General features: G+C 43.5%; 1 protein-coding gene across 8 annotated transcripts in view; it reads right to left on the minus strand.

Annotated features, from left to right (window-relative positions):
* LNX1 (ligand of numb-protein X 1) overlaps window positions 1-23,566 on the minus strand; it is a 118,256-nt gene that overhangs the window by 32,669 nt on the left and 62,021 nt on the right. For 5 of the 8 annotated variants that reach the window (XM_083459883.1, XM_083459884.1, XM_083459885.1 and 2 more), the window contains 3 exons: window positions 8,554-8,795; window positions 6,569-6,724; window positions 2,412-2,552 (listed from right to left, as the gene is read on the minus strand). In XM_083459883.1, the coding sequence (XP_083316009.1) occupies window positions 2,412-2,552; window positions 6,569-6,724; window positions 8,554-8,795 (539 nt within the window). The remainder of the gene's footprint in view (window positions 1-2,411; window positions 2,553-6,568; window positions 6,725-8,553; window positions 8,796-23,566) is intronic. The other 3 variants (XM_083459887.1, XM_083459886.1, XM_083459889.1) reach the window with 1 other exon arrangement.

Raw genomic sequence — 23,566 nt, forward strand, 5'->3', positions numbered from 1 at the left:
TCTTCATCTTTTTAAAATCAGTTGTTGTCTGGGACATCTCTCCTTACATAAAGCAACTTCCTCTGTCAGCCTAATGATTCCATAGTACACAGCACAGCGATGCTATGCAGAGGACACAAATATACAAGAATACTTCAGCAGTATGCTTTAGAGAACCCAGTTCTGTGATCACATTCTGGTAAAAGCTCTTCTCTGGCTGCGTGCATACAATACCCTTAAAGCACATTCAAAGCACATTCTCTGTCTCTCAAGAAATTATGGGCACTGTTACTTTACCCTTCACAGAATTAAAAATTTCTAACAATCCTTAACACAGCGAGGCACAGCTAATGAGAACAGGTAGAGAGTACAAGGAATACTGAAAGTTAGGAGAAACAGCTGGACAACAGATGTATATGAGTCTGAAGTATTAGCAGGACCAGTCCGAGGGGATTTTTGCCACTCTAGGAGAAGCATCCCTCATGAAAGTTGCCTATATCCCCATTATCCCCTGAGATACTGCAGTGAATACTGAGGTGCATTTGAGTATTTGTGGAAACTAGTCACATCACAGGGAATGAAATATGTCAGACTTGCAAACTACATCTAGTATGGTGGGACACTTCTTGAATTGGGTCATCCCAGGTGCTTCAGGTCTTGCTGTATGATAAAACTGGCCTTGTGCATCTATCCGAAGCCAGTTCAAAGAAAATATCTCACTTTTAAAGTTGCCATATTGAATCCTTTATTGTTCCAAGGCTAGAGAAGGCCTCAATGACAGAATCCAGTACTACCACCAAAATGCAATATAAAACCTTGAATTTCACAGAAAACTGTCTAGCAGCTAGCTCAAACAAAATCACTTACTGAAGATTCACCCTCACCCAATCCTTTCCCCTATCAAAGTGCTGAAAATCATGCGACGGTTCTTACGCCATCAGTATTCTACCCAAGTTTCAATTGCAAAAATTCAGTGACAAAACCTAGATCTTTAAAGCACATTCGATCCTCATTTTCCCTCTGAAAGAATTCTTGTCTTTGTAGTTTACGCCTCAGAGATTTATAATTTTCAACAATCCTTCACAACTAGAATGCCCAGAATTCTTTGAGGGAAAGAATGCACTTAAAAGGTATAGGTTGCCAACATTGCCAACAGCAGGGTCATGTGTATTAACAAGAGCAAGGACAGCTCCAGCTATTATTATGTCATAATAAACACTCAGATTTTGTATTTCCCTTATCTGCCACTGCTAGTTGTTTCATCTGGCAGTGCACGCTCAACAGAGAGTCGCATGCAATTCCAGCTTCCCAGTGTTGGTGCTGACCTTTAAATCCCTAAACGGCCTCGGTCCTGTATACCTGAAGAAGCGTCTCCACCCCCGTTGTTCAGCCTGGATACTGAGGTCCAGCTCCGAGGGCCTTCTGGCAGTTCCCTCACTGTGAGTTGAGGTTACAGGGAACCAGGCAGAGGGCCTTCTTGGTAATGGCGCCTGACCTGTGGAATGCTCTCCCACCAGATGTCAAAGAAATAAACAACTATCCTACTTTTAAAAGACATCTGAAGGCAGCCCTGTTTAGGGAAGTTTTTAATGTTTAATGCTGAACTGTGTTTTTAATATTCGATTGGGAGCCACCCAGAGTGGCTGGGGAAACCCAGCCAGATGGGCGGGGTATAAAATTATTATTATTATTATTATTATTATTATTATTATTATTATTATTATTATCCCCAATGAGTGTACCTCTACTGTACATGTTTATCAACACAAGTCTGACACACTCACACCTTAACTTTGTAAGTATTGTCATGTAAGGGAGGCTGGTTCTTCTAAGTTTGAGGTAGCCTGAGGAGATGTGGTCCCTTGTATGTGAGCAAAGCCGCCCATGGCCTTATTTGGCAGTCAGAAGCAGCTCTCCAATCAGCACCGGGTGTCAAGCCAGTATTTTAATTTCCCAAAGTGCCCTGAAGCACTACTACAGTGGGGAAGTTAAAATGGAGGAAAATTAACACAGTGTCTCACCCCACCCACTGCTGATCAGAGGTCTCAGGGAAGGCACTGGCAATGGGTCCTGCTGGAACACAGAGGCCTGGCAGCTGCCCAAGGATACCACCACATTCTGATGACCTCCAAGCACAAATCAGCTCTAACATTCAAAGGAAGGCATTTCCATAACCAGTTAAACTCAAAACAACCAGCAATAATTAACTCCAGTATAGTAATAGTGGGATTTGGATGCAAACATATGCTGACATTGCCAACTAGATCAAGTGTCTCCATTTCTTACTTACTGACAGAAATGGGCTTCATTCTAAATGCCATTCCCAAGAGCCTTGTTTTCCTTTCTCTGGTGTTCTAATTCTTCTTGTTAGCTACTTTTCATCCCATTTTGAAAAGCCTTCCAGTTAAAGGAAAATCCTAACCATCGCATACCTTGCTTTGTCCCCTCAAACTTCCATCTCTTACATAGCGATGAACTGCCAAACCTAGAGAGAAGTATACTTTCTGTCTTGCTTTTGCCGATTCTGCTTCGTGATTTTGCTGCGTGCGTTTGTGGGGCGGGGTGCACTGGATCTGTCAATAATAATAAAACATAATCTCCATGCAGAAATATCTGGTGTACTGCTTTCCTGAAGAATAAGATGTCAAGTCCTTACTTCAGGGAACACCTCTACAGAAAGAAAACTTGTGTGCTGCAATTAATTTATGGTTTAAAAGCATGGCTAAGACACCCTTCTTGGTTTCTGTTAACTATATTCCAAATTCAGGAGATTGTGAAACAGCGGGCAGGAAGGAATGGAACTACCAACCCAAAAGCCAGGTCTAAAAGTTATATCTAAAGTTGAACCTGCATTGACATAATTGTTACTGACACATTTGTCTCAACAAGATGTATTGATGTTGTATTTCCTACGATTTATTTTACGGAGGCAGCGAAAACACTTTGCACATATTCTTTACTAAAGTGGATTCTTTGAACAATTTTGCCTTTTTAATATCTACTACTTAAAAAAACAATTACTGGTCACATGATACATTTATCTTTTCAAAAATAGTTTGGGTAGAATTACTTAGATGTGATTGCTTCCAAGTTAAAAATACCTCCTTGAATTTAAGATCCTACTTAGTCGGATAACTAATCACATTTCCCTTTTCTCTGCTCCTCTTTCTGCTTTGTACAGGCAAGCTAAATCAATGATTTATCTTAAACAGTCGAAATCCCACCAGATTTCTTCTGTTATCTAGCTATTTATGCTCTGCTTATCACCAAGTCATCTGTCAGCTCCACTGAGATTGCTAACTAACAGGGTTTTGCCATATTTGGGTTGCAAACTCTATCCCAGGATCAAAACTGCACCCACAAGCCTGTCTGGTCCAGATTTTGACCAGTCTCCAGCATAAACTATCTGGTCTGTTACAGTTTTCTGTTCTTATGTCTCATATGCCTTCTTTTGTTTGTATCAGTCACCTCCATATATCCCATACAATGGACCTGAATTTCCAGGCAAATAGTTGTTTGTTTTTAGAAGTTATCTTTGTGATGAAATATATGTGGTGTGTATGATCTCTGAATTCAGCGAAGATTGTTAGGCTATGTGCTCATTGTCTTCTGGAACAAATTTCAAGCCAGCCAGTCCTTTGCAAATAAATGTTCAGAATTAATGTTGCTCAGTCAGTACAAACGGCAATTTTGTTTTTGTCCAGACTGATGTTTTTCCTATTATAGAGCTAAAAAGCAGGTTTTCCCTGCGAAAGGAGTGGAGCAAGGGCAAAACTGCTTTGACTCGTGGGAAGTGGAAAACCACCCAGACTCATGTTTTCTATGCAGAAGTGTGGATGAGCTCTTAGTTCAGCCTATTCCATCTACAGGGACATTATAAAATTGATACCAGACTTCTGAATCAGTATCTTGATTGTACTAGAAAATGTTCATTTGAATAGCACTGGTTAAAAATAAAGGAGTGAAGTCTAATTTCTGCCACAAAAGGAAACATGTATAAAGACAAGAGTGGCAATAGTTTGACACCTGCCACATAAAGTTTCAGAGGGACCAGTGGACATCAGGAATGATGATTAGGAATGATTTACAGCAGTTTCTCAAACTTGAGTCTCCAATGGGACTACAATTCCCATCACCCTAACCAGTGGTCCTGCTAGCTTAGGGATGGTGGGAGTTGTAGTCCAAAAGTCTGGGAAACCTCGATTTACATGAATGGGGATCTGGTCTGACCTGGCCCACCAACCCCTCATAAATAATACCACTTTTCACTGTAGCTGGTTTGACCATGGCTTCACTGACTTCTGAAGCAGCATACAGCTACTGCCATTGATAAGTGGTCAGGGTGCTCCACAAACAGGTGAAATGTTCTGTATGCTCTAAAGTGCTGGCAAAACATCTGAGCAGATTGGGGTGCTCTTTCTTGTTCTGGAAAACTCTGACCACCTCTCAATTGCTCAGCACCACCGCAGAAGGCGCCAACGAAACTGCTTCGGTCACAGTGGCAGCAGCTTATGCAGTGCTGCCACAGAAACTGCTGCTGAAACTGACACGGTCACCCACTGCGGCAACCACCAAACTGCAGGTGTGATTAGAAAGTGTGTGTGTGTGTTACATTGTTGGCATGGGTGGGCATTGATGTGTTTGTGAGCATTCACAAGATAGGACTACAAGCTTGTTTTCTCCTGTTCTGGAGGGCAGGACTTGAACCAACGCCTTCAAGCTACAAGAAAGGAGATCCTGACTAAACATCAGGAAGAACTTTCTGATGGTAAAAGCTGTTCGACAGTGGAACAGACTCTCACAAGGGGTGGTGGACCTTCCTTCCTTGGAGGATTTTAAGCAGAGGTTGGTTGGCCATCTGTCATGGATGCTTTAGCTGAGATTCCTGCATCACAGGGGGTTGCACTACTCCCTTCAACTCTATGATTCTATGACTAATTCCTGTCAGCAGAAACACCTCAGAAATTCATTTTCCATTAATTTCCCATCCCACCTCACTTTAGCAGAGAAACAGTCTCTGAATTGCAGTGTAATGGAGAAAAGGAAATGGAAAACAGGCAGAAGATCAAGAAGGCACAGGACAGGGCTCAGCGCCTCACAAACATATACAACGGTTACTAAAATGAAGAGCCTGCTACTTCTCATATCTTACTGGTGTCTCAAGGCTGCTCTTGCATGGGCAGCTGTTAATGTTGCTTAGGGAAGGTGGCTTAAGGAAGACAGCTTCTTGCTCCCTGTGGGGTTCTACCTTCCCTATCTCTCTGTGTAGGCCTTGATAAAAGAGACAAACCTAGATCTTTTAAAATCACACTTTGACTAAATGTTGATTGTCAGGGGACATACGTCTAGACATAAACTGAAGCTAAGCTGACAGCTACAGAAAGGAAAGTTAAAATAATACTGGCAGTTAAACCATCTGAACTGCAGCTGACCTCAGCAAGAGCATGAAATAGGAAATATAATTTTAGAAACAACCAGCTCTTGAACCTTGACAGGATTAAATGAACACGAATTTTGATGGATCAGGAGGATTCTAGAAGCTAGATGGTGACAGCTGACAGCCAACAGGCAATTGGGGCCTTGCTTAAATGTTGTTTCCTTCAAACCCACAATCCTCCCAGAATTCTCCTTGCAAAACCACAGTCTCCACAGTCCCACATCGAAGATGAAATGAGGCCCAATTCTGATTAGTCATTTATTCTTCCTACCAGATGTGCTAAGTGTATAAATCCTTTGAGCTCTGCTGTATAGGAAACATACCATTCCTCTGTATATATACTGTATATCCCTCAACACCTTCCCATGTTGTTGGCATTAAAGGTACAATAATAGCTTTAGGATCAGGGGGTAAGAGGAGGATATAGATGAACTGAATTGACTATATGTGTACAGGGGAATATGCATGCAGGGGCGGCCCATCATTTTGCTGCCTGAGGTAAAATGGTAAGGTGCCCTCACCCCAGTCAAAGTCACGCTTACTGGGATTGTGTGGTAGCAGTTTCCAGGTTCTGCTAGTGGCACCCCCGCCATGGGAGTTGCAGTGGTGGCTTCCAAGTTCCACCATATCTCTCTGGAACTCTGAAGCCATCACTGCAACCTTTTCTCCAATGATGTGGGGGCACTGCGTCATTGCGATGCCGCCCGAGGCAACTGCTTCAGTCTGCCTCATAGGCGTGCTGGCCCTTGTATGTAGTACACTATCCATGGAAGAAAACCTATTCTCACCTCTAATGGTGAATAATTTTATTTTTCTTTAAGTTCATTTTACCCAATGAAAAAGAAACAAACACTAAGCAGAAATCTAAGTTCACCCACGCCAATGACACCACGAATGGCAAACTGTCTTGTGAAAGCTGTAAGGAAAGGTACGTTACAGCAACCCAGCCAGATGGGTGGGGTATATTTTTATTTTTATTATAAGTTTCTATGGAGCTTGTTGCACAGAATAACATCTTTAACTTCTGGCTCAAGAATTCAGCATTCACAAGATTCCTATACAATTTCCCACAAAGTATTTTCTGTTTTCACATGTTAAAATTAAACAATCAACTATTTAAAAAGACAACATTTTAAGAATAAAAATCATTACCTTCCTCCAGGGCAACCAAATGGTCAACACTCTCCCTCTCTCTCTCGGCGTGGTTAGCAACGGCACTCCCACTTTTTGTCCTCCGAAGAACACTAAAAGCTCTGTTTATTTTTTTAAAAGACCTGCTCCTTATAGAAGAACGTTCAAAATGTCGAGCTGCAGCAAAGGGAAAGAGAGGTTTATTTTTAAAAGGAATAAAATTATGTAGGTTTGGGATAAAGACCTAAATACTTGTTCTGAGAACTATTAAAGGAATACACACACACACAGAGAGAGAGACACTTTTGCCCTTGCTCACAGTTACATATATCCTCCCACCCTCTTATTTCGTACCTGTCGTCCCCCAAAATGGACTCGCAGGGCTTAATATTGATTATCAATTCCACAATAGTCCCCAAAAGCATTAATTTAGCACTGGCACTGCAGAATTTCACTCTGACCAGTATAGTTCATATAACTGAAGCATTTGTAATAATATTAATGCCATGCCAAAGTCACATGATTGCAAAAAGAAAAGAAAAGTGGGGGGCATTGAGAGTCTTCATTGTAAGAAGCTGTTACTCCTTCCCTGAATTTGCTGGAATAGTCTATTATCCTCTTTATTTTCAAAGAGCAGTACTAAGTCGTAACAATGTGTCTTCAAAGGCCAAATTGTTATTCTTCAAACAATACCCACTATTATAAATGTGGCCTAATGAATCCGTAACACATTCCTCCTTTTCTTGAGGGTTGATAATAAATAAACAAATTCCAAACTGAAAGATAAAAATTAACAATATATATAAGCCAGTACTACTGCGAGGAAAAAGCTGAACTGATTTTTCAATTTTTTTTGTAGGTTGCTGGAGGGGTAGACTATTTTCCTGAATCGGTGCATTTTCTGGTTCAAAAACGTTTGGCACTTTTTTTGACAGCAATTCTCTATGTTTCCAATTTTGTTCACAGATTTCATATGGTATCAGTAATAACTCATAAAAAGGAGAGATTCTGTGGGCCCATGATCAGATAAGCATGCCGAAAACTGGATATTGTTACGTAGTGATATGTGATGCTCAGATAACACGGAGCTAGAATCAATAACAAAACCTGGGACTGCATTGCCAGATGTCACACAGAAGTATATGCAGAGGTGAAAGACATACAAAATGACTCGCTTCTGTATGGTATTTGACAGTTCAGGTAAGGCACATGACTTGAGAAGTTCCTGCACTTCTTGTGCAGCTTGTGCATCTCATTATTCTCATTCTACCACCCCAACGCAGTATTACAAAGCCTTTGGCTGCTTTTGTGACATCTCTATATATGCAAAATGAATGGAGAAATGTAAGGTTGGGTATGTTTGTGCTGCTAAACTTCCCCACACCATAGTGAAATCTCAAGTATTTCATCATCAGTGAGATCATATCAGAATCTGATTTTGAATGTTTCATAACGCCTTCCTGGTTTTGATGTCTAGAACACTGGTAGCACACTTTCCACCGAAAATTTGTGTTATTTTGTACATTGTGTGACCATTAGCTGATTTATAGAGCAACCTTAACCCCTGATCTGTGCTGCTGGAGGGTGTTAAGATGCACTTGCACACACCAGCCTGGGGGTTGCGTCAATCACTATAGAGCTTCCCATGGCTTTCATGGTAAGTGTGGTACATGGAATGCTGCCACCAGCAATAGCCAGCACAGAACACCAAGATGGGATATTCATGGAGGCAGGGCAGAGATGAAACAGAGCTTGCATGAATTCACTGGATCCTAAGGCACTCTGTCCCCCCAATTTGGTGCCAGCACAGACCCAACGCCCCCAAAACCCAACCCTGGGATCTGAATTGCTCTGCTAGGATCTCAAGACCCCCCCCCCACAGTTTAATATCAGGTTTTTCTGCTCCCCAAAAAGTATGAAATGTCTTCTGACAAGTATATATGACAGAAGAGGGGTCATTCAGGGAGAAGTGGGCAAAATCTGAGGAGCTTCTCGCTGGTTCTTACTTCTAGTTTGGTTGCTTCTGTGGAGATCTGCAGAGGTGGCTCCTGACTGGCTGTCTTCTGAGGTGGTGCTAAAGGCTGGATTGATTAGGCCTGGCTCATCTGTCATTAAGGCGATGGTGGCAGAAGCAGAGAGCTCAGGGCCAAGGGCAGCTACAGTTAAAGGGGCATTAGAATCGGGAGATCCATCCTGCGAACGCCGTTTTCGTTCCTTGGTAAGGCCGTAATGAGATGCTCCTTTACACCTAAACAAAGGAGGGAAAGAGAAACATCATGTTGTGAAAACTGTTCAGATCTACTTGAGGCAAATGGAGACAGACAATAGTGTTTGGGGGTTATTTTTTTGTTTTTAATGAGGTGAAAGTCACAAAAACTGTTTGACCAGAAACAACATAGGACATAAAAAAGAAAAGATGACTCTATCTTACCATGTTCAGTTTTCTGAGCAGACTGTTAGCTTTCATCATATTAAGTTAACAAGGCCCAGCAGTTGACATGAATTCATTTTATTAAACAATAAATTAGACTGGACAGTGAGCAACACTATGAAAAGATTTTTGGCATGTCATGTTTCCCCAGAACTAAATAGGAGAGGGAAGGGGAAGGGGACATCTAATCATAATGGATTAAGTTATTAATTCACGTGAAAAGTCTACTTTTTGATGAAGAGCCCCATTCTAGCAACACAAGCCTGTTTGTGGCTGCAGTTCCACTGCATAGGAAACAGAGAGGCAGGTGACTGATCACAACAAAGAACGGAGCCTATAATCAGCTCTTTGTCTTTGGCTAATGAAAGAGGGCAGTGTGAGGCACGAAAGCTTGTCTATGTCAGCTCACGTTTGGGGAAAGAAAAAGCCACACACATAGGAGGCTGCTGGGCTCGACACCATGACAAACAGTGTCTGTCATAGCAGCCGTCACTTTGCGAGCGCCGCTGCATCTGCCTTCCAGATTCAGTGTTCCCACCGCCTTTGCAAAAGGCTTTCCCATAAGCTCACTGAAACAGGCCTTCCTTGTTGATCCACCTGCCTCTTAGTGAGAGTTGGGATGCTTCGGACGGTCATAGGTTTAGGCCTGGTAACAAAAGTCTCTCCCACATAGGCTCCCCACCTGCCCTCTGGTCATATGCTCATTTTCAAGCTCCCTAGCTCAGTCGACAGAGCATGAGACTCTTAATCCCAGGGTTGTAGGTTTCAGCCCTGCGTTGGGTGAAAGATTCTTGCATTGCAGGGACTTGGACTAGATGGCCCTCGCACTCTATGATTCTATGGCAAGAAAAGCAACTCTATGATTCCAAGAAAAGCAAGAAGGCAGACAATGCAGGGGCACCATTTAAGGAGGGACAAAGGGACAGTCCCTCTTCCCCCTGTCACATGCATTATTCTCAAGCACACCTATGTTAGGATATAGCTCCGTTCCACCTTAAAAGGGTCAGGCATGACTGCTGTGTATCACATGCCTGTTTACATCCAGCACAGTCTGCTGGGAACTTCCATTGTATGTTGCTTTTGCTTACTGCTGTTTTGCCAGAGACGAAGGGATGCAGACATGTTTTCCTTTATTCCTGAACTATGCTGAATAAAGTGCTGTACAAATATGCTTGCGCATCTCTCTGTCCGCCTCTTCTGCTGTGAGGTGATTTACACACTCTGCTGACAGAGCGTGCACAGGTCTCTAAATGTATCTGAGGCTCGTGTCGCTGTTTGATGCTGTTCCGAGGGAGACCAGGTGCTGGTAGGTGGCTGGAGCCAGCTGGGGGCCTGATGCCTGCCTGATGCCCCCGTCTTCCCAGCAGTATCCCAACAACCTACACATCTGGTTATTATGAAAAATACACATGAATACACAGGCGTACACACACACAACAGATTCTCTTTTTTAAATTTAGTGCAAGGACATAAGAAGAGCCTGCTGGATCAGGCCCACTTAGTCCAGCATCCTGTTCACACTGCAGCCAACCAGCTGCCCATGGGAAGCTCCCAAGCAGAAGCCAAGGGCAAGAGCACTCTCTGCACCTGTGGTTTCCAGTAACTGGTAGCATGCTGCCTCCAATTGTGAGGCAAAGCATAGCCATCTTCATGGATAGCCTTATCTTCAATGAATTTGTATATCCTCTTTCAAAGCCATATAAGTTGATAGGCATCCCTGCCTCCCATGGGAGTGATTTCCATAGTTTAACTATTTATTTTATTTGATAAAATTCATACACCGCTTGATTGTGACAAACAAACACCCTCAGAGCTCGCTGGGAAAAGGGACCACTCTGGGAATTGCAGCTGGAAGAGACGACTGGAAGAACTCCACAAGATTCTGAGACGGGAAAGTGAACGGTCATAGCTACACAACTTGCAACTCACCAGTTCAGAGGCTGAGTCTGCAAAGAGATGGCGACAAGGCTCAGAAGACCCGGAATTTAAACAAATATTATTCAAATGCGTACACACACAGTCATTTTCACAGCTTATTGTTAAGTGGGAGCAATCCTCTATGGCAAAAAAAATTCTCTCTTGCTCATGCATGCGCACACGGTTTTCGCACTCTGAGAAATGCCTGACTGCCTCAACACGAGGAGCATTCAAGATGAATTGAATCCTTAATGAGAGTCACACAATAACCATAAAAACCAGGCCACTCTGAGGAAATTGCCTGTCACTTATCTCCAGAACCAACCTCATTCTGCCACTGCAAAGGTTCAAAACATGCTCCTGCTTGCAATGAATTCCGCTTTTTAATCAGTCTCTAATGGGCTTGCCCCACTTTCTGTTATTGTTCTTTTTTCTGTTATTGTTCTCTTGGCTAAGGTTAGCCAATGACGTTCATACAAATGTCCTCTGTGAAGGAACTCCTGAAACAGCGGTAGCCCTTAATAAGACAATGCTGCCTTAATGTATGGAATGCATGCCAGCGAACTGCCTAATGAAGAGTGCTTTCTGCCATGCTGCTCCCTAGCTGAACTTGTTCCTCCCTGTTCTGTTTCTGCCCGGCCATTTCTTTCTTTGCCTTTCAGGGCTGGCTCACACCTAAGCCGCATGGCAGATGCTTCCAAATGTCCACTCTGCCACTGAAATTAGTAGCGCCACTTTTCGGTGCCTGTGAAGGATGCTCCTACAAGCATCTGTCACCGACACATGAAAGGGTGTTTTTTATTAGGAGTTGCTAGGCAAGACACTCTATACCTCAGCTGAAGTCCCTCCATTTAAAGCACTGACTTATATTTACTTTGTAACGTTTACATGATTGTTGTGTGGATTGCAACTAAAGAATGCATGCACAACACTTCGAATACAGCAAAGTGCTATACCGTGGTACCTCAGGTTAAGTACTTAATTCGTTCCAGAGGTCCGTACTTAACCTGAAATTGTTCTTAACCTGAAGCACCACTTTAGTTAATGGGGCCTCCCGCTGCTGCCGCACCGCCGGAGCACGATTTCTGTTCTCATCCTGAAGCAAAGTTCTTAACCTGAAGCACTATTTCTGGGTTAGCGGAGTCTGTAACCTGAAGCGTATGTAACCTGAAGTGTATGTAATCTGAGGTACCACTGTACAAATGTTAAGCAGAATGATTATGATGTTTTTCCTAGTCAAGAACCACTGCACTTATTTTGAAAGTAACTTTAGACTAAATGTTGGTGACAACTCTCATGTACACCATATGTAAGGTAAAGGGACCCCTGACCATCAGGTCCAGTCGTGACCAACTCTGGGGTTGCAGTGCTCATTTCACTTTATTGGCCAAGGGAGCTGGCGTACATGTGGCCAGCATGACCAAGCTGCTTCTGGCGAACCAGAGCAGTGCACGGAAACGCCATTTACCTTCCTGCCAGAGCGGTACCTATTTATCTACTTGCACTTAGACCTGCTTTCGAACTGCTAGGTGGGCAGGAGCAGGACTGAGCAATGGGAGCTCACCCCATCGCGGGGATTCAAACCGCTGACCTTCCAATCGGCAAGCCCTAGGCTCTGTGGTTTAACCCACAGTGCCACCCACGTCCCTACACCGTATGTAAGCCACTGCAAAGAACGACTATATTGTTGTGTATTTATATGGTGGGAAGCCCCAGGAACATGCATTACTCCTTTCAGACAAACATCTGTACCTCAAAAGTATAACACTATCTGCCATAGCAGCTACTGCTGCCTTTCAGCGACTACTTATGCTGGCACTGCTTAGATAAAAGAAAACAGGATTAAGCCAATGAATTCCTCTCTTAAAAAGAACAGTGGTGCATGGCTAAGTTTGATCACACTGGAACAGTTCCTGCTTAATTTCCATATGGCTTACGGTAATTGTCTGCCTTCCAAAACAGGCCATTAAGAAACAACTTAATGACACTGCTAATAATATTTCTGCCACTGAACAGCATCACATCTCTGACAGTGCCCATCAACAGCTTTTATTTGTCCTTGGTTCAAAAGGAAGCTCATTCAGATGCTGCAAACCAGTACTACCTGGAGTGGTGGTCCACAGACTGGTGGTGATCTGCAAACCATCAGCTGCTGGTCATCAACAACTCCACTACAGTTCAGGTTGGGTGGGATGCTTCAGGGACCAAATATGGTATTGGTCTCTGGCACATAGGGTGAGAGGAAATGGCTGATGCATCACATCAGACAGTTTGAGAAGCACCTCCTTTGGCAGCGTTCCCACATGAGTGCAGCCATATGGTAGACATAACGTCTGACCAGACATGATCCCACTGATGTTGTGTCCCCAACAGTTATTTGCCTGGCCATGGGCCCATTTTTTATGCGCCACATTCGTGTGAATGAGAAGCATCTTGGGTCATCAGTTGTTGCTGCCTGGTGCACAGGTAAGAAAGCACTCATGTCCTTGGTTCGAGTTGTTTGGTCCCTAACAGGTTCCTCATTTTGCATCCCCAAAAGTGAATTGTAAATAAATAGGGAGGAATGCTGTGATTCTGATATTGGTGTGTGTGTGTGTGTGTGTGTGTGTGTGTGTGTGTGTGTCTGGGTCTATCTCAGCCTCATCAATGAATCACGTGGTCTTCAATTCAAGCTCTGCAAAAGCTTTATATGCATCACCTCAGCAATCCTCACAATCCTATAAGGTAGGCCAGTGATATTATCCCTGTAGTGTGAGGAAAAAGGCATGTGTAAACTGGAAGGACAGATCCTGAAGCTGAGGCTCCAATACTTTGGCCACCTCATGAGAAGAGAAGACTCCCTGATGTTGGGAAAGTTTGAGGGCACAAGGAGAAGGGGACGACAGAGGACGAGATGGTTGGACAGTGTTCTCGAAGCTACTAACATGAGTTTGACCAAACTCTGGGAGGCAGTGGAAGACAGGAGTGCCTGGTGTGCTCTGCTTCATGGGGTCCCGAAGAGTCGGACATGACTAAACGACTTAACAACAAAGAGCTAGAACTTCCCTGCTTATTTTCTACTACACAGCACCAACCTCTGCCCCAGCAAGATGTTGTTTGTGACCGATAGCAGAGGGATTGTGCCCTACTGCTGCAACAGCTAAGGATATGCAATTATGCCTGCAAAGCCTCCTGTATTCCCAGTCAATTCACCACAGGCTACAGGCCGAAGGGATGGATGCCAAAAGGCTCAATCATCTTTACTTAAAAAAACAAAGCAAGAGAGGGTGTGCCTGTTTGTCCCATGAAGATAATATTGCTATAGTTATTATGAAGTATTAAAAAATAAGAAACTGGAACAAATGCTCTTAAAATGCATGGCTGTTTCACAGTACATTGCCAATATAATCTGAAAGCTTCTAATGTCTTGCTTGATTGGGCATGAATCTGTGTTATTCTACAATCCCTTGGGTAGGGTGGGAAACGGAACCATTTCTTAGGGGGGAGAAGCCAAACTTTAAATCCAAACGATTTAGATCAAAATTCAGAGAAATTGTGCAACTAGCTTCTCATATCCAGCAAAGCTTTATATCCAGTCGACAACATGTAGATTTTGGAAAGTTCTTAATTTTGGTGGGAGGATACCCCCTTTTTAAACAACATATTTCAAGCTGTACAGAAAAGACTGTCAAAAGCAGTTTGCAGGGCCAAATGTGGAAAAGGTAAATGGTGAAAATAGAGTATCACTATGTTTGAAGAAGGTATTCGGTACAGCAAAAAGAACTCTCTGTGTTGTGGCTTGGGACGGAACATGCATGGCTTTAATGTCACTGGTGCTACTACAACCATAACCCCAGACTTAACAGCATTTCCACCAACCAATCACTATCTATTGATCTAGTTTAGACTCAGTACTGAATTCCGTTTAGTGTTATGTGCACAGACCTCAGGCTTGCCTGTTTCCTTATCCCTCCTTCTCCAGCACAGTTAATTACATTTTATCATTAGTCCAAAAACACCCCCCCCCATAAAGTGTGGTCAGTCTTAACTACAGTTTACTGAAACACATTAGTCTCAAACTGTGGTTTGTAAAGTACACTTGTTCCTCTAAACTCTAGTTAAGATTAAGTGCAGTTTAGGGTTCCAATACAACACTAAACTGTGACTAGCTGAAAGTGGAAGCAATGACCGCTCCCCGCTTAAAATGGGGGGCGCCCTTTGCGTGGACGCGTGCAGCCCCTAGATCTGGAGCGGCCCCAACAGCATAGGCTTGGCTTTGCCTTCCCTCAGGTGGGATACCTGGAGGTCTCCGCCTACCTCAGTCAGTTGCCCAATCCCACCTGGGGGAAGCGTTGCCAAGGAGACCAGGCTAGGTAGGGGGAGGGATTACCTGCCCACACAATAGAGGGAGGATCTTACCTAGGAATCCTCACTTGGCTCCAGAGCTTCTCCCACCCTACCCACCCTCAGTTAATGTCTTATTTTGCAGGTTAACTTTTCTTCACAGGTTTTGCAGGTTAACTTTTCTTCACAGGTATGAGGGTGCTGCTACGTTAAGGTCGCTGTTAAAGGGCCGGAAAGGAATTTCCCTGCATTGGCAGGTTTCACCTTTCCCGTAGCAAAACGTCACAACTTTGGCGGTATCAGGCCTTGGGCGGAATCCTTTTGTCCATCTTCCTCTTGCGGCGGCGATACCAGGGTTCCCTGTTAAAGGGGTTTTCTGAAGGGAGGCTTTGGCCGTACACCGAAAGGTCGTCATTGCTCTCTCCTGCGGCGGCGGCGTTACGGGGGCGACCATCTCTGCTTGAACATATGTTCTCCAGAGCCGGCCCATCCCCCCACACACACTGGATAACCCTGATGCTCCCTAGGTCCTCGGCTGGGGACCGGGGAGGGAGAACGCCCAATGCCTGAGCCAAGGTCTACCCACATTTGAAATTTAATAAAGTTGTGGCCAATTTAATCCCATAGCACGTTGTCTTGAGTCGTTATTCCACGTGACGGGGGGACCGTGCAGGATCTGGGGACTCCACCAGTCCACGCAAAAGCTACCAATCCCTTCCTTGCAGCCATGGTGCAAGCCCCAGATTCATGAACAAAACACTACACCACTGCTTAGCGTTATGCTTGGCTAGATGGATCTGGTATAAGAAACCTGTGTTCTTGCAAACTGAAATTAGCAAAGATATGCGCCTGTGTTACAAGAGTTACAGAATAAGCTTTAATGATTCTGTGGAAGCCCTTCTTGTACTTAGAAACTATAACCTATTTTAGGGACAAGCCACTGGTCCATTTAGCTTAATATTGACTACACTGACTGGTAGCGACTATCCAGAGTACAGACTGGAGTCTGGTCCAACCCCAATTCTAGAATTAAATCTAGAACCTTTTATGTGCAACGGAGCTACATTTCCCTCCACATTCCTAGAATTTTGTGAGCATCCTGCTAGTATTATACAGTCATGGTAAACATTCATAAGCATTGGCATGCCACTCTGAACACTGAGCTGTGATGACGTACGCCATCTTTCTATACTTCCTTTGACATTTCGTGTTAACCTTGCAGTGCTTCTACAAGTTTTGGATTATATCAGGTCCCAGTGGGTTTCTTACCATCTCAATGCCTTCTAAAACCTCCTCTTAGTTCAGGGATGCCGAATTGGGAAGCTTGTGCCAATACACAATTGGGGCAGCAGTGCCCACATTTGAAGCATTGAATAGTTTTTAAGTGCCCTGGGCTTGGTTCGAAGCATCTTTTAAAGATTAGGCTCCAGACTTCACTGGCCTCCTGGCTCTAGTTGCTCCGAAATGCTGAGAGAAGCCCCAGGCAGATCACTGCAAACAATTGGACACTGTCTTTACACTTCTGCATTTGACGGAGCATGGTGTTAATAGCCTCCCAGAAGTCTGGATTTAGTGACATTTACCTCTGACCTCTGTGACCTTAATACCTCCGACCTTCATCCCCCACTGGCTCTTTTAGGTATCGACATTTCAATGGACAGCACGTCCCAATAGTAATGAGCAGTAAATAACCCGCGTTGTCCAAAGAAAGCACATCGAATCCCATCATTAACGCGCCTGCAAAGGGTTGGTTAAAAGTTTAAAGAGGTAAATCAGTTGCCAAGTTGCCGGTGAGAAGGATGGAGAGGAAATATTGCAAATAAAGGTTTTTAATTAAAAACCAAAAAAAGAGGAAGAAAAGACAGACAGTGATTCTCCTGACCTGATCAATTCGCAATCTGACCTCTAGCAACTTGCAAAGAACCTTTTAAAGAACAAAAGTGAATGACAGCATGTGACTATAACCCTGTCACAGCAGGGGCTCCTTGGTTTAGAGGGAAGAAAATTATGTCTCTGTCTTTCTCTGTCTGTCAAGAAACAGTAGATTTCTACTCCAATCTTAGCCACATGACTTGAATGTGGAAGTCTCACATTAATACTGCACACCACATTTGAACAAATTGTTTCTTGCCTTCATGATGCTGTCTGAAACATTTCCTTGTTTTTTTATTTTAATTTTAAATCATGATTCATGGTTTCCCAAATATTGCCCAACGTGGCTTATTTTCAAACTAACATGCAAATATCGTCACAGTCCTTCTTGAACTGTAGGCTCACATTGCCAAAGCTGACAGGTCCACAAGTGTCATCTATGAGGGGAGGACCCCTGCCTTGAGTGTAGAAGGTCTCAGGCTCAATCCCTGGTGTCCCCAGAAAGGTCTGGATAAAGCTGATGCCTGAAACCTTGGAGAGCAACTGACAGGTGTAGACAATATTGAGATAGGGTGTGACTACGATGAAGCGACTTCCTAGGTTTCCATGATGGTGGGGCAGGAAGAAGGTAGAGAGGGGATGCTGCAAGGGATGCAGCTGCCATGTTGAGGAGACAGCAGAACGTCTGATTCTCCCATCACCCCACTTCCCTTGAGCTGGAGAGTCTCTGTAGCTTTCCTGCTCAGAAAATGAGAGCGATATAATCTGTGTCAGTTCTTCTGACACACCATACCAATCTAAATATTTTATATTTTCTTTTCTTTATTGGTTTTAATGAAGTCTCACTGACACAAATATTTGGGGATTTTCCCTTCATTGCCTGGGTAGAAAGTAACCACGTATTGCGTGGCATTCAACTAAGCCTTACTCAGAGGAGACCTGTTGAAATCAATGGTCCTGACTCAGGCGTGTTGATAATTTCCAAGGCAGTCTACCCTGAGTCAAAAGCAGGTGCTTACCATCCATTGCTTCTCTCCAAAAACTTTTGCCACTGAGTAAGCAATCCAGAAAATGGACAGCTCTTTACAAATATACAGGGGGCATTTCTAATGGAGCAACTCAGGGGATCCGATCCTTGGTTCTTCTGCACCTGGACCCAGACTTCCTGCCTCTTCACCTGGCTTTTTAAAAACTTTAATTTAAAATAATATGTTGCTTACAGGGTTGCTTTCCCTCTGAAAGTTGCTAGAAATAAATTAGTATGTGCAAATGTTATGCAAATATTGCTCATGGGCCTCTGACCCATGACATAGCAATACCCTTGCATATCTTACTTTTCTTTGAGGAAGCTCAGAGCAGCATACATGGATAACCTTGGCAGTCTCTTTCCAGGCATTAACCAGACTAGGACACACTTCTGTTTCTCCATGTACCCAAATCAGCTACCCTAAGGCCATTATATATCTGTTATTCTACTCATGGGTATCCCCAATGGACTGCACACATATTCCAAAGCCATCACCTTTGGATGAGAGTGACTTTCACTCTCGTGTCCTGTATACCACATCGCATCAAGCATCTGATGTGCTGACAGAATGAATGCAGACATATTTAAAACAAATCCTGCTTGCTTTCTGTAAGTATAGCTGTAACAGCCTGTCAACACAGATGGCTAATCCTCCCAAAATGACCAGCTTTTAGATATATAATGCTCTTAGATCTATCATAGAAAGCACTATTCCTTATAATGTCCCAGATGGGGAAACTCTGGGGGTTTTTTTACTCTGAGAATCTTAGCTTTCTCTTTTGAAAAAAAACACACCAAAAAACACAAGCCACTAGCCCTCATGGTGTCCATTTGCAAACAGCTCCAAAATTCTGACTGAAAACAAGATTGAGCACAGGCTGAAGTCTTTATACCCATGGATATATCTAGTTTCCTTGGACTATTTATTTTTCTTCTCTTGCTTCTAGCATAGATTTGAATAGCTATATTAACAAGTGTGTGTCTCCCCAATTCCCCAAAGGCTTCACTTTAAAATATGCTTTAACATTTACTTTCCTGCTTCCACAAATTAAGTCGCAAACTCTCCCACTTCCAGACACAAAAGCAATATAGACACTACAGTACTTCTCTGCAAATTCGCTTTCAAACTTGCTATTTCATGCAATGACATACTGCTGTTGGATTTTTTCTAATTGCCATGGGCCTAGCACAGTGCTGTTTTTCTAGGGAAAGAGCCGGAACTCACAATGAACACCAATGGCACCCACCAGAGAGGTGCCTGAACTGAATTCCTGTGAGTTTCCCCTGAAAAAATAAAAGCCCTGGCCTAACTTATCATCTTTCATCCACCAACATTTTCTTCAGTAACTGTTTTCTTCAGGTGTCTTCTGGACTCACAGACAGGAGGCATCTCAGAAGATCACCAAAAGTCTGACAACTTTTGCCCCACCGAACAAGGCCAGGATTAGTCCATACCAAAGGTATACCAAATAGCACTATCATAGAATCATAGAATCATAGAATCATAGAGTTGGAAGAGACCACAAGGGCCATCGAGTCCAACCCCCTGCCAAGCAGGAAACATAATAATAACTATAATAAGCACCACCTTATATTAGAAGCTTACAGACCTCTACACATATCTACATGCTTCCAGCTACTATCCAGAACACACCACAAAATCCATGGCCTATATCCGAGCTCTAAGGTACAACCCCCTCTGTACTTCTGGTCCATTCAACAGAGATGCACATCTTATGGGTTTCTCAGACCATAACAGCCATACAGTAAAGTAAAGAAGCAGATTAAGTAGGTCAAATTGGTATCCAGAAATTGCATATTACAGGGCAGAATAGTGACAGAACACCATTTGTTGTCATGTATAACTCCAATGTATCATTAAGGATCCACAGCCATTTTTGGACATTTCCTTCGCACCGGCTTTGAGTGGCAGGAAAGCCCTCACTTAAACACCCCTAAAAATAAAACTGCTACTCACCAGCAACAACAGGTCACATAATGGAGACACAAAAACAAGGACCAGGTGCTGCAACAGACAGAAATGCCAAATCTATCCCCATATATCAGAGATAAAGGTAAAGGGACTCCTGACTGTTAGGTCCAGTCCAGTCATGACCGACTCTGGGGTTGCGGCGTTCATCTCGCTTTATTGGCCGAAGGAGCCGGCGTACAGCTTCCGGGTCATGTGGCCAGCATGACTAAGTTGCTTCTGGCGAACCAGAGCAGTGCACGGAAACGCCGTTTACCTTCCCGCCAGAACAGTACCTATTTATCTACTTGCACTTTGATGTGCTTTCAAACTGCTAGGTTGGCAGGAGCAGGGACCGAGCAATGGAAGCTCACCCCATCGTGGGGATTCAAACCGCCAGCCTTCTGATCAGCAAGTCCTAGACTCTGTGGTTTAATCCACAGCGCCACCCGCGTCCGGCAGGGCTATTTATTCAGCTCTCAGGAACTCAGTTCTGACACCTCTCAGGTGGGCGCCACTGCCATTCTCAGAGAACGAGGGAGGTGTTCATAGTGAGTTCTGGTACCTCTTTTTCTAGAAGAATAGCCCTGGGGATAGGGGAATATTTTTCACCCTAATGGCAGCATTTCTTGATGTGTCTGAATCGGAGCAAATGGAGCAAATGGCAACCGGGTATTCCAGGGACTACTGCTTGCTCCGATTTATTGCTAAAGAGAAGGCTTTCCAGGAAAAGCGACAGGGCAAAGGCAAAACCGCTCAGACCCATGCCTAGAAAGCACAGGTGTGGGATGGCATTAGAGCCCTCACTCTACTGCCATGGTTCCCAACGTGGGGCACACGCCCCATAGGGGAGCAATTTGATTTTTAAGGGGGGGGGATTTGGAAGCTTCTTTAGACCAAGTAATGGCCTTTTAGGCTGCCTCCGCATGAATAGGAGTACCCCTTTTTTTTTTAAATAATAAGAATTATATGTCACGGGGATGGGGCACCAGCATTTTAGAGATACTTAGGTGGGGCATGGCCAAAAAAAGGTTGGGAACCACTGCTCTCATGGTATATCCCAAAGATTCCTAAGAATCTTAGTTTGATAAGCTGCTAGCTGCTTCTTCAGACTGCTACAGTTCCCAGAATTATCTGGGGTGAGAGAATGAGAGTCAAACCATTTTAAGCCACGGGATATGTTGAGCGAAAACAGGAGGAAAAACAGCATTTCTCCCCCCAATCATGAATTATTTCTCATTTGAACAAAACAAAAGCCATCCACATAGTCACATGTGGAAAACAGGAGCTATGAAGCATAACTGATGTGTACAAACCACTCTGAAGTGGTAGAAGTGTGCATGCCTGCCAAATGCTATTTTTGTCCCCCTGGCCTTCCATGGCACAGGACACGCAAAGCAGACTCCTTCCATTAAGCAGGAATTCTCACCATTGTCTGCAAAGCTCCCCTGATGCTCAGTGGCTCTGCATGGCATCCCGGGGTATAGATTTTTAATTGCTTGTCAGCATGTATTTACTGAGCGGCGGAAACATCTCAACAACCAATAGCTGGAGAAACCTGGATGAAAATAAGTTTGCATTAATTGCAAACGAAAAGACCCCCCCAAGAGACTTTTCGTATATTTCAAGGAGTTATTTGATACAGCAGCCATCAAATAACTGACCTGGATATTGAAGATAGATTGCAAAGGATGAAATTTGATGACAGAGAAGCAGGGAGTGAAACATATTCTCAGAATGTGTATCTGGTCTGAATTAGGGTTCATTATTATTTTTTACCAGTAAGTAATTTAGGGTAGCTTGCCTCCTATAAGCTTTCCCCCCATGTTTAGGTCATGTATCTCCATGTTATGACTTCTTACAGATATCATAGTGTATGGTGAGTGACCAGCATGTTGATTCAATCACTGACAAACCACATCGTCCAGCTGGAAGAAGGGAGTAAATCCTTGTTTCGCTTCCTCCTAGCAGGGTGGATAAGTGGAATCCCCATGGGAATTAGGGGAAGCTTTGTGCTTGTAAAGTAATAGTAGGTCAAAACCCTTGCAAGGGTTAATGAGGACATCCTGCTTCAAGAACTGTCTGTCTAACAGTAGCAACAAATGTTTGGAAGTCCCCTTGTTGGCGTTATAGCTGAAGAATGGTTAAGTATATAGAGCTGTATCACCATTCCCTAAGCTGGTGCCCTCCAGACTTTGCTGGAGGGCACCAGCTTGCAGTAAACTGAAATATGCATTAATCTGATTTATGGGCATACGTAGCTGCCAGTTTCAGTTTCTCTCTGTTTCTTATTTATTCCTTTGCTACATTTTTGCATCAAGTTTGTGATTTTAAAAAAGCCCTAGTGAAAATTTATCAGCGTTTTAGTGCAGCGTTCTCCTAGATGCATTTTTGTATCCAGTCTTGCCAAACATTTTGCAAACAATTTTTGCATTTTGAACTGCATTTTGTCCCTAACATATGCATTCCTATACACGTCTTTTGGTTGAAGAACCTCACTGCAAAATTTGGAAAGGTGTGAACCTCGAAGGATAGCTGTGTTTCAGTTTGCATACTGGAAGTTGAATGCACTAGATTTGTATTAAATTGAAAGCCCAGCCAAATTTCTCCCCCTTCCGTAATCTGGTCTGCTACTGGCATGCAGCTAATGAGACTGTACATCTACTCTCCATCTGAAAGTTCTCGGTTCTACTACAGTTGCCAAATTCAAAAGCTGTGCACATGCAATGTGAAATGTAGCAACCATTACTGTCCACTCTTATCATCTTCATGTCTTGGATGGATACAACAAGAATGTCCTGGAATTTAATCTCTTCTGGGAGAAGGAAATTTGGAAGGAAAAAAGGCTCATTGGTGATGGTGGCAAAACAACACTTATGACCCAAGCAATGTTCCAAATCATGAGATTAAGCAGTTGTCCAAAAAGTACACACTGCACATTTAGCGAGGAAGAACAGCAGACAAAAACAAAGGACAAACATTAATGTAATAAAGAATGTTAGAGCAGATTCTGGCTTTCAAAACACACATACACACACAGACACGCACACACACACACACACAATTCTAGGAGAGCCTCCCAGGTGTTAAAAAGTAGAATTAAGACACTAGTTTTACGTGAACATGACATGGCCAGAACATATAGTCACGTCCCTTCAAACCCCAGCTGCTGGGAACAGCTGCGCTTCCAAAGGGAATGAGGGATGTACAAAAATATCAACAAATTTCATACGTGTACAAATAGTCAAAATTCAGATGCAAAACCCTTTCTAATCCAAGGTTGGCCCAACCAAACAACTCAAGAGGTCAGCTGGAGTTGCTGCACTTTAAAGCAGGGTGAGCCTGCGACCCACCACATATTGTTGGACTACAACTTCCATCGTTCCTCACTATTGGCAATGCTGACTGTGGCTGATGGGGTTTGGAATCCAACATCATGTGGGGCTGCATGTTCCCCACACCTGATTTAAGGGCATCGCC

This window comes from Podarcis liolepis (assembly GCF_965112155.1).
Source record: "Podarcis liolepis genome assembly, chromosome: 9".
Classification (NCBI taxonomy): domain Eukaryota; kingdom Metazoa; phylum Chordata; class Lepidosauria; order Squamata; family Lacertidae; genus Podarcis; species Podarcis liolepis.